The following is an 11,409-nucleotide window of genomic DNA, read 5'->3' on the forward strand; positions in this document are numbered from 1 at the left end:
ACTGAGGTATTGAAATATACAGTTGAGCTATTATAACAGAGCAAACTTCACTTTTGGAATCTTCAGCTGTTGAGTGCTTGAGTTCAGAAATGTGTTTTGTTACAAATGGGATTGATTACATTTCTGCATATTGCATGCTAGCATTTAATATTTTGTGTGTTATTTACCATTTTTCCCTTCAATTCTTGATTTTCAGGAAGAATAGCAAACCTTTCACCTGAATCCAGTGCGTCAGTATTGATGCTCTGTGGTTTACCAGATTGACACACAAATGGCACATAAATAGTTTACAAACAAATGGCACATTCCTCAGTCCAAGTACAGAAAATGGCATCTGTAGCTTTACCACAGTCCAGTTCATCATCACTAAGAAAGATTTCCAGCATTTAAATCTGTATGTAACACTTCTGACAGGAAGCTTCTTAAATGACATATTTGCTTTCTCGAGAATTACACCCAAATAGCTTTCATTTTTCCTGACATTACAGCCAACCTATAATAGCATGAACTTTATTAACAAATTCAAATTTAAAAACAATTTCAGTTCAAGAAAGCTGTCCAAGTTTGTTCTTGCCCATTTCTTACATAAAGGATTATCTACAAAGACACATATGCTCAACAATAGATTTCTCATTGTATATATGTGTGTCGGTGTACTCACATATGTTGATCCAATTTGTACTAAAACAGATTAGTGAGAAAATAAGATAGAAGAGCTTCTTAAGAAGCTTTTGAATTAATGGTTGCGGGGATCAGTGCAACAGATTGAACTTGCAGTTTCGGATTTTCTCTTAGTGGTAATATCATAATTAAGTCTTACAGACCTGCTCATACCATATTTAAAAAAAATAATCAAACTCCATTATGAATAGAAATCTGGTACCAATAAACTGCAGTCCAATAGTAATGAATAAACTGACTAGAAGCTACTCATTATGAGCCTCTTATGAAGCACTCTTAGGGCGTGTCTATATGTGCTTTTACACGTGCCTAAACTTAATGCGCATTTACCTAATGCACATAATGGTGATTTAGGCACGTGTCTGCACATCCACACGTTAAGGTGCATTAATGTAGTGTGTGGACTGACATGTGACTAAAGTTAGTCACAAGTCAATTGACACACATAGTGTTAATGAGCCTTAGCGCATTAACTATTTGTGCCTAAATTTGACACCTGCTTCTTCAGGTATCAAATTTAGGTGTGAATAGCCCAAAATCACCATGCTTAATGTGCATTAAGGGTACACACATGTAGATGTGCACCCTTAATGAGTCTTAAATCAGGTTTAAGTGTCTTAAATCAGCACATGTAGACGCACCCTTAGTGAGAAAAACTGGAGGCCTGAATATATGGAACAATAGTAGATTCTAAGCAGTTTTCTTTCTACAGATCATATAAATGTATAGCAAGCTTCAAAACAGCCCTAAAAATTTACTGACATAAGATTATCTATCCATCTGCCCTAAACCCCTGAGAAATTATAAAGCATTGCCAAAAGAGTGAAAAGAAGGGAAAAAAGAGGAAGGAGAGAAAGAAAGAAAGAGCCAAAATCTTGACTTGTTCTTGTATGACCAAGTAATATCTCACAACTCTGATGTTTATATGCATTTGGCCACACGAGTGGCAGACTGTGCAATTGTTACTGCACGGTCATTTAGTACTTGCTTATGCATTTAGTATTTGCTTAGCTTGTTGCTACTCCACAGTAGCACCTGAAAAAAATGTGTGGGGATGTTACTGCGCAGTAACATTACATAAGCAAGTACTGCATGACTGCACAGTAGCATCCCCACATTTTTTTTTCAGATGCTATTGCTCAGTAGCAATGAGCTACTGCACAGTAGTATCACATCACAGTTAGTGCCTGCCAATGCTACTGTGCGGTAGCAACAAGCTGAACAAGTAGCTCATTGCTACTGTGCAGTAGCGTCTCATGTAGACATACCCTTTGTGTGTATAATACATAAAAAGGGACTTCATTCCCATTTTAAATGTAAACCATAATGGAACAAACCATAACTTCTGTAATACATAAACTTATTGTCTACCATGATATCTGCGCTTGTGTCATTATGTTTGCATTTATCAGTAGGTGAATTATTTCACTGGCAATTTCTCAGATTTTAGTTGCAATTGTCTAAATACATAATCATTATTATTTAAGAGTTTCAAACTTTACAAGCAGATAAACGTGTATTTCAGTGCATACTGTCATTCAATATTGTTATTCTTATACCACTCGGAAGCATTTTAACAAGAGACTTAAATTAACTTTTTTATTTCCTATTATTCAAGTCAAATGGGAATATATTAAGGGAAACACTCATTTTTATCTTTGAAAATACACTTTAATAAAATACTACTACTGTATATTAAACTACCTGATTTTAAAAAAAAGGAACTATTTTAAAAAAAGGAATGTTTGTTACATTTTGAGATTCCATCACAAAGTCAATCAGAAAAAAGTTCTGAAGAAATTGAATGGGCAAGCCACTCAAAATTCTTTAATATTTATCTAATACATTAAAAATAAAAGATTTACATAACTAATATTATTTTCTTGTCCTTTTAGTCTTTTCATAGGAAGTCTAGTTCACTCCACTGGGAGTTTTACATGGAGATAGCTTGTACTGTTGTCAAATCCCAAATTGAAAACTGCACCAGATCCCTAATTAAAGAATAGATTTCTAACCCTAACACAACTGCACAGGTAAGACAAGCTCTTACAAACCCCAAACAGCCTTTTCTGGGCAAACACAGGAATCACAGAAATGTAGATTTTGCAGAAATATGAAGTCCACACCCTTGTTCTGAGATATGATTGAGTATACATTGAGCATTGTTGACAAATGTTTGTCAAACCCAGTAGTTTTCAACCTTTTATAGACACAAGGCACCCCTTGGAAAATGCCAACTTACAGATTTTACAGTTTTGTTCTTTTTTACTCTAGAAAAACAAGGAAAGGAGCTTTTCTATTGCAAAGAGCTCAGGAAAACCACAACAGGTCAGAACGTTTTTGACACTATGGATTCCTATTTGAAATCTCTGAGCTTATCTTGGGAATAATGGGTAGCTGTTTGCACACCTAACAGTGCAAATGGCATCCAGCATCACCCTTAAAAGGATCTCATGGTTGAGAATAAGTGGTCTAACCTGTTCTTCAAAGCCTACAGTGAAGGGGATTCTATGTTTCCTACTGATCTTGTTCCACAGTTTAACTCTTCTGACAGTCTGAATGTTTTCATAGTATCAAACTTAAAACCTTCTCCTGTAAATTATGCCAATGATGTTTTCGTCCAATGAGTTGATCCAACTCTTGATGTTCAGCTGAGTGCAAAAACATGTTCAAAGTTCCTGTGGAAGGAACAGGATGGGGACGGAGGAAGGAAAGAAATAATGTTTGATTAAGTTCCTCAAAATACAGATAAGTACTTAACAAGAATTTCAAGTGAATGAATGCTGAACTTGCATTGATTTCAGTAGTAGCTGACTGGTACAAAGTGGGCATGTCTACACATTAATTAATGTGCAGTGGTTACTGTTCATTTAATTTAGTATTTGTATAATCAAATACTAAATAAATGCATAGTAACCAGAATTACTGAGCAGTAGCATCAGCAAGTGCCTTTTTAGTGATGCTATTGCATAGTAGCCTAATAATACTGCGCAGTAGAATATTAGCACTGTCCATGTGTGATGCACTACTGCACATTATTTATTAAGCTACTGCAGAGTTAGCATCTCATGTAGATGCTCCCAGTGATGAATTTGCTTCTTCTGAAGTAGAACATGGGAACATAAGAGAATGACACATCTTAGTGGCAAAAGGGCTTTATGCTGCCACTTCTTCTGGACTAAGGCTAAGATCCTCAAATGTGTTTAGGCATGTCCTTAGACCAACACGGCTACAACATACTCCCCTGTCAAATGTGTTTAGGCACCCATTGCAATCAATAAGAGTCAGGCTTCAAATATTTTCGAGATTATGCACCCAAGTGCCATAAACACATACTAGCCCTAACCATTTTGTGTGTGTGTGTGTGTGTGTGTGTGTGTGTGTGTGTGTGTGTGTGTGTGTGTGTGTGTGTGTGGAGTACTTAAAAGAATGGATGTATGGAAGAATGTGCACCATATACAGAATCCATGAAACAAATGCCTTTATGGAGATTAATTAAATTGTTAAGATATGATTTTTGTAAATGTATGCAAATTGTGAAAGGGGTTTCAGTAAATGAAAATACTTTAATTATCTATAAAATAAAGAAAAAAATGTGATTTTTTTTTTTCTTCCCAGCATGGAAAACAAACCTAATTTACAATATATACCAGTTCCAGGAAGGGCAATTACTTTCTTGTATTAATAGCAGCAATAACAAATTGACAGACTTCTTTAAATGAAATATACTTCACACATTTCATTACTAAAATAGCCCATTCTTCATAGAATTAACAAGGCAAGTAGGTGACTATAAGTCCCATTACCTAAAGCTAAAGAAACATTTAACTGTTGTATTTGTTCAATAGTTATTTCTGTGCTTTTTGTGATTCATATATATAATTATATATATATATATATAATTATATATATATATATATATATATATATATATATATATATATATATATATATATATATATATATATATATATATAATTATATACACACACACACACACACTTTAAAAAGAACCTCAAGATGTTTCTGAAGTCATACAAATAATCTAGAAATGTGTTAAAAGTGTTTAACAAGTATATTTCGTTAGATTAATGAAGTAAATTAACAACTTCAGGGCTGAATCCAGGTACTGTTCTGTACACAGAACTTCCACTGTCAGTAGTGAGGGTTTGTTTGGATTGATAGTGGGGTGAATTACATACAGATGATTTACAGATTTCTATCTAAAAGCAACTGCCATTTTAAAAAAGCCCCAATTCCTTATATATATGTGGGCCAAATTCTGTCATCCTTAACTCCTGCTACAACAGGTAGTCACATTGGTGCAGTTACCAGAATCTGTTTCCAAGGTCTTATAAAGCAAGGTTTCCATTTCCTTTGATGGATACTGAATCAGGCCCTAAGGGCACCTATATATGCCCTTATATGAGCCTTGCTGCTCTGATGTGTTGTAATTACAGTGCATCAGAGCAGACTCGATTAATTAAGGCTGCTGGACTGTGGTAATTACCATGCTCCAGCAGCCTCCAGTGTCTCGTGTATCACCATCCTTACATTCAAAAATGCCAGTTTGGGTGCTTTATCTAAAGTTCGTTAAACGAGCTTTAGAGAAAAGCATCCCCACTGCCATTTTTAAGCATGGGGATGCTGATACACAAGACACTTCGGGCACTTTAAATTAGAGCAGCACTTGGAGCCACTCTAATTAAAATGCACCTCCCCCCAAGCACATGTATAAATGCCCTAAGTATTTCTCCAAACTCCAATATCAGCTAATAATACAGACAGTGTTCTATCATTATTTTTCAGTGTTTGAGAGGCAAGAATTAGGAAACATCAGAAAGAACACAGTACAGTAGCGTATGTAAAAACAGAAAAAAAAATGTCTAGATTTTACACTTTCTGAACATGAAGGTAAACTTAAACTTTACTTTTCAAGGCTTGTTTTTTGATTTTTTTATAAAAAAAAGAGACAATATTTCAATTCATAAAATTGTTATAAAATATACAGATAATATGGAAAAGCTCAGTCCTGTTCCCAAAGAAGTCAGTAGCCTATTGGTTATTATTCCTGTAAGAGAAAGGTCAGTCTGAGAATGTGCCATGTTCCTAACTCCAAAACAATTTTTATATAAAAGAACAAGGATGACTAAAAAGTTAAAAGGTTTTTATACTCCAGGCCTTTGTGGTTTGTGTTTTATCAAAAACCATTTCTAGCCATGATGAAAAGATATATATATTTGCTTAGGTTTTCACAAAACTATATCAAAGAAAGATGTGTGTGAATTATGAGTGGTAAGATTTCCTTAAAATAGTTATTATCAGTTACATTATATCTTACATTGCAAAATGTACAGACACCCAGTCTTCTTTTTAACAACATATACAGGTGAGCAAAAGGCCCTTTATGAAAGGTTATGTGATACCAAATTAAAAAACTTTAGAAATATAATCAAAATAATGGAAACTGATATATACTTTTGATAGTACATAATGCTCATACTGGTAAAACTGACAGCTGCATCTTTGGCATTGAAAATTCAGTACAACTTTTAAGCAAAATGTTGCTGCTTACATCTTTAAAAAAACAAAAACAAAGACCAGAAAAACAGGATTGACCAAAATACGAAAATTGGGGAAATACTACTAAAGATTTATTTATTTATTTATTTTAGCAAGGATAGTTTAGGGACCCTGAATTACCTTCTCACTTTTAATGCATGATGTGGACTGCATGAATCCATTTAAAAATCAACTAAATTGTACCACATTGTTCAGAAAATTATATATAATATAATATAATATATATATATTTTATATTTATTTAGAAGCTTTGAAATAGTACAGTAAACACTTTGCAACACGGTGTATAAACTACAGAATGTCTTTGATATTTTGTGGGTCTGCAGATTAACAACATTTTTATGACCCACAGGTGAAAAGAACATGATCACAATCTCTCTTGTAAAGTTGGAATAGTTTGGGGAACACTTGATCACACAAAAATAATATAAAACAGTCAAGTTTAAAACAGTGATATTGCATTTATAATGCACATTTCTTTTATCTGTACGATTGGCTTCTTGTGGTGAATATAAACATCTAAAGGGCTCAGTGACATTTTGGAGAGAGAAAGATATATAGTGCTGTAAACAGGCACACACTGATCAGAGAGGCAAGAACAGTTGCCTCTGAAGTTTCTACAGTTCCATACATTTCAACTCATTTCTCAGGCCTGCTGAGAGCAATTAGGTCCTGTTGTTGGCCATGATGTCTCCAACAGCACACAAATCCTTCAGTTACTCAGAACTGGATGGCCAAGACAATGAAGTTGAAAAGTTGATGCTTTTTTGTTGGTCGACTTTTGTGCAAATCATGCTGCTTCAGGTAAGTCCTGTAGAATTGACTAGCATATCCTTTTCCGTGCTGTGGGAAAAAAGAAAGACATTTCTGAGAAAAAAAAAATAATTCTCTAATGCTATTATTTTTTTAAAGGATTTCTTAATGGGTAAAGAAATGATACTTGTGACAAGGTGTTGCTTGGATTTCCCATTTTAGTAAAAAGTTTAATGTTGATTTACTGTTCAGAAAAGTCTTTCTGCGGTTGATATTCTGGAAAAAAAGTCACACTTCACAGGCTGTTTTATTACCTGTCCAGTATCACAGCAAGTATTCCAATATGCCTTTAGAAAACCAGTATATGAATGAGGCAAAGAGTCACACTTGCAGGTTCAATATTACTGGTATTTCCAAGCCTATTTTTTCTAGTTCATCTTGTTATTTGAAGCAAGACCTAGACTCTCCAAAAGAATCAGAAGACAGTTTTCCTTCCCTTTCAAAGTGAACCATTATCCTCATTACCAACTGACCCTTTATTCTGGTTTGACAGAGAGATGAAAAAATGATGCATTAGCGCTACAATTCAAATCCAAGCATTTACTGTCATGTTGGAAATTGAACTTGTATTACGTAAGTGAAGGAGGTCAATGCATTAGCAAACCTGTATCCTAATACACCAGCTGTGGTAGATATATTACCTCCAGACACTGGCTACTTTAACTGTAATTGGGAGCAAAGGTAACAAATGACTTATACTAGCAGCCGGAGAAGACCCTAGCTTGGATTCTGATAGTCACACGGATGGAGCTGAGATAAGGAACTGGCTTGTTTAACTGGAATACTTTTTTGAAGTGTTTGATTATAAAATTCAGGCTTTATCCTAAACTCCAAATTGGCAAATTCAGATTTAAAGGAATAAAATATCAACAGATTCATGGGCATGAATTGTAACAATTAAAATAAAAGGAATTTTTCCAACTCTTATGATGATTTTACAGCTATAAATTACTTGTGTTTAGCTCTAATTTTCAGTCTATTTAAAATAAATACACAAATTAGGTCCCCCTAGAGCATGTTCACTAATAAATTAGTAAAGTATAAATCACAGTGAAGACAAATTATCTACATGGAAGGGTACTAGCATAGACATCGTATGTTCATCTAATCTAGTCTGGCTAAACTGACAAGTATGGGGTACATGTGACATATACGCCATGTGTACCCCAAAGTGGGCCATGGGTTTGTATGAGCTCCCATGGAATTTACTCAGTGCAGTACTGGGACCTGAGATTGTGAAGATTCTGATCTGTTATCAGAACTGCTTATGCATATTTTTTCTAAGAATATCAAAATCAAAACTGAAGTCAATGGGAAATATTTTGCATTTTGAAAATGTAACTGTAAAGATATCCTTAATGCCCAACATAATGAAAATAGATAAAAAGCTAAGAAGATATTCTTAGAAAAAATATGCATAAGCAGTTCTGATAACAGGTCAGAATCTTCACGATCTCAGGTCCCAGTACTGCACTGAGTAAATTCCATGGGAGCTCATACAAACCCATGGCCCTCGTTTATTAAGTTCTGAACTTTCTTTTAATATTAACAAAAATAAAGGTCCTACAACAATAGCACTCAACGTGTGTGAGTTTGTGTATATGTGTTACTTTTATTCTTTAAAGCTCTGTATAAACATCCAATTCTTACGGTTTTCATAATATCTTGGTAAAAACAATCTTTACAGGGTGCATCTACACATGCGATTAAAGCCCATGAATAAACTCCAGGGCTTCTTGCTCTGGAGTTTATTGCTCCTGGGCATCATGTTTGAATGTCAGCCTGGGACCACAGCACATTGAAGCAGGGCAGAGACACCCTGGCTGGCAGGGAGCCTGGGGAGTCAGCTTGCCAGCCTGGGGCTGCTCTCCCTGGCTCAACATGCTGCAGAGGGGCTGGCACACACTCTGCACAAGGGTGCTTCAGCATGGGGCTACCTGGCATGCAGCCTGCTTACTGAAGCACCTTCATGCCCCAGCCAGACAGGACAGTATTTTCATGTACACTGCTGCAGAATATTTACAAGTACTATCTTTCTGCAAAGTAAATTAATTTACTTCAGCCTAACAGGGGTGCATGTGTGGATGTATAATGTTTACGGAACAGCTATTTAGTCTATTGTGCAGTAAACTTCTTGTGTAGACATGCTCACAGTGTCCCAGATTGAGAAAGCTATGGGTAGGACTGCAGAAGCCAGAAACCTCTACAGGCATAAATCACTATTCTCCTTATAATCCACTTTGAGATCCACAAATGGAAAGCACTACAGAACTGAAAAGTACCATAGTCAGTGAAAGAGCTGGCATAAAAACTAAAAAACATTCCTGTTGTTCATTTCCTTTAGTTTGGGGCCCTGTAGAATATGTACAGAATGAAGCCTCACAACCCTGCAGACCAACATGACAAGTTGGGTCAACTGGAATTGGTGACATTCTTTTGATCCTCTAAGATGCACAACAAAATCTGTGTGTTTAGAGATATCTTAAACAATTAGAAGGATTTTGGGGTAGACTGGGTTGAGCTTTTACCTTTCCCCACACCTATCAGTAATATGTTTAATTATTATTTTAATTGAGACAAGATAATCAATTAGTTCACTTTTAACACTGAATAAAGACCTGCAATGTTTGGGCTCAGGAGATTCATGCATCCCAGTTTTCCCTGTTACCAAAAATTAAAGTTTTCCATTTGAAAAGGGTTCTAAGTGATAGAAAACTGCTAGATTCTTAGGGTGAGGGAACTCTAGCCCTTTATCTTATTATTTTCCATAGATATCTGCACAGAAATCCATGTGCAAAGCAATCTTTCTGACCCTGTATTATTATCCTTGTTTTACAGATGGGTAATATGAGTCAGAGAGGTTAAATGGGAAGAAGGATGCTCATGCTTAAAGCAGAGAACAGGAAATCAAGAGATCTGGGGTCTAATTCCTGGCTCTGCTAGAAACTTTCCTTGTGAATGTGAGAAAAATCACTATGCCTCTCTGTGTCACAATTTCTCCATCTGTAAAATGGGAATAGTATTGCTTACCCATCACAACAGAGGTGCAGCAAGGCATAAATCACTATTCTCTTTATAATCCACTTTGAGATCCACAGATGGAAAGCACTACAGAAATGGAAAGTACCATAGTCAGTGAAAGAGCGGGCATAAAAACTAAAAAAATCCTGACACTCAGTTTTTATCTCAGAACACATCTCTTTTTTTTTTTTTAAATCATCATTTAACTATTGTGTATACTGTTTGTAACACTGAAACTTAGTATAGAGGAGAACTGCACACAGATCTACTGGGAAAGATTGGGAATGATGGGATGGCAGCTTTTTGCTACAGATATTGTTTTTAGAATTAGTAAAATTTAATAATGTTACTACCATATTAGGACAATGTGTTCAGCTCTTTAATGTGTCTAGGGGGAAAGGAGGATTAAATAATCAGCACAAATAGAAAGCAATTTAAAATTCTGATTTTTTCCTCATTAGCTTGCTTGCTAGTTTAGCTCAAACAGTATTATGTATATATGGCATATATTATTAGAGAGGTAGTTTTCTTTCTCCAAAGGTCTTATTCCCGGTAGGAAGGATTTTAAATTAATATAGGGTATTTACAATGGATTTCAATACAAAATTGGAAGCAGAGTGTAGAAGGCATGCTAGGATTTATTCTTCCCTTGATATACATGTATAACCCTCCCATTAATGCTGCTGAATTAGTTATAGGTAGACACTGAGGGGAGAAGACACACAAAAGGGTAGCTGTGGATGAACAGAAGGAGAATAAATAAAGAGAAAACTGAGATTAAAAATAGGAAAGAAAAAATAAAAATAAACATACAATATTTATACTTAATGCTTTTTATGACAGATATGTCAGGAAAATACAAACATATTTATCACAGTATCTTCCCTTCTATTCCTTTGCCTTTTTGTATGTTATCACATACCCTGTTATATCCAAACTTAGGGCAAAACTATGGCTACATTAAGTGATCAAGAGATGGGAATGGCAACAAAACTTTTTTTTTTTTTTATCCCAAATGGGGACTGACCACACATCAAGTTTTTACACTTCTTTGAACAAAAGAGTATTCCTGTTGGGCCTTGCTAACTACCCCAAGCAACAAAGGGGGGAGTTGTGCTGTTCCCCTTCAGCGGCAAAAGGGAGTGCATGCTTCAACCATTTTATGAATATGGTTTCAGTCAAGCACATCCTATGGGCCTGGAAGCCATAGCATAATGCCTGCTACTGCAGCATTACTCCATTTTAACAATGACATTGGTGGTACCTTAAAGATCTAACAGAGCAGTTAGACTATAAACTTTTCAGGGAAAG

The 11,409-nt window shown here is 35.3% G+C and overlaps 1 protein-coding gene across 1 annotated transcript in view; it reads right to left on the reverse strand.

The window, feature by feature from the left end:
• Window positions 1-6,322: 6,322 nt before the first annotated feature.
• PCDH10 (protocadherin 10) overlaps window positions 6,323-11,409 on the reverse strand; it is a 44,284-nt gene continuing 39,197 nt past the window's right edge. Inside the window, 1 exon segment of the mRNA XM_006039406.3 lies at window positions 6,323-7,107. Within this exon segment, the coding sequence (XP_006039468.2) occupies window positions 7,065-7,107 (43 nt within the window). The 3' untranslated portion in view covers window positions 6,323-7,064.

The sequence above is a fragment of the Alligator sinensis genome, unplaced genomic scaffold, assembly GCF_000455745.1.
Source record: "Alligator sinensis unplaced genomic scaffold, ASM45574v1 scaffold150_1, whole genome shotgun sequence".
NCBI lineage: Eukaryota > Metazoa > Chordata > Crocodylia > Alligatoridae > Alligator > Alligator sinensis.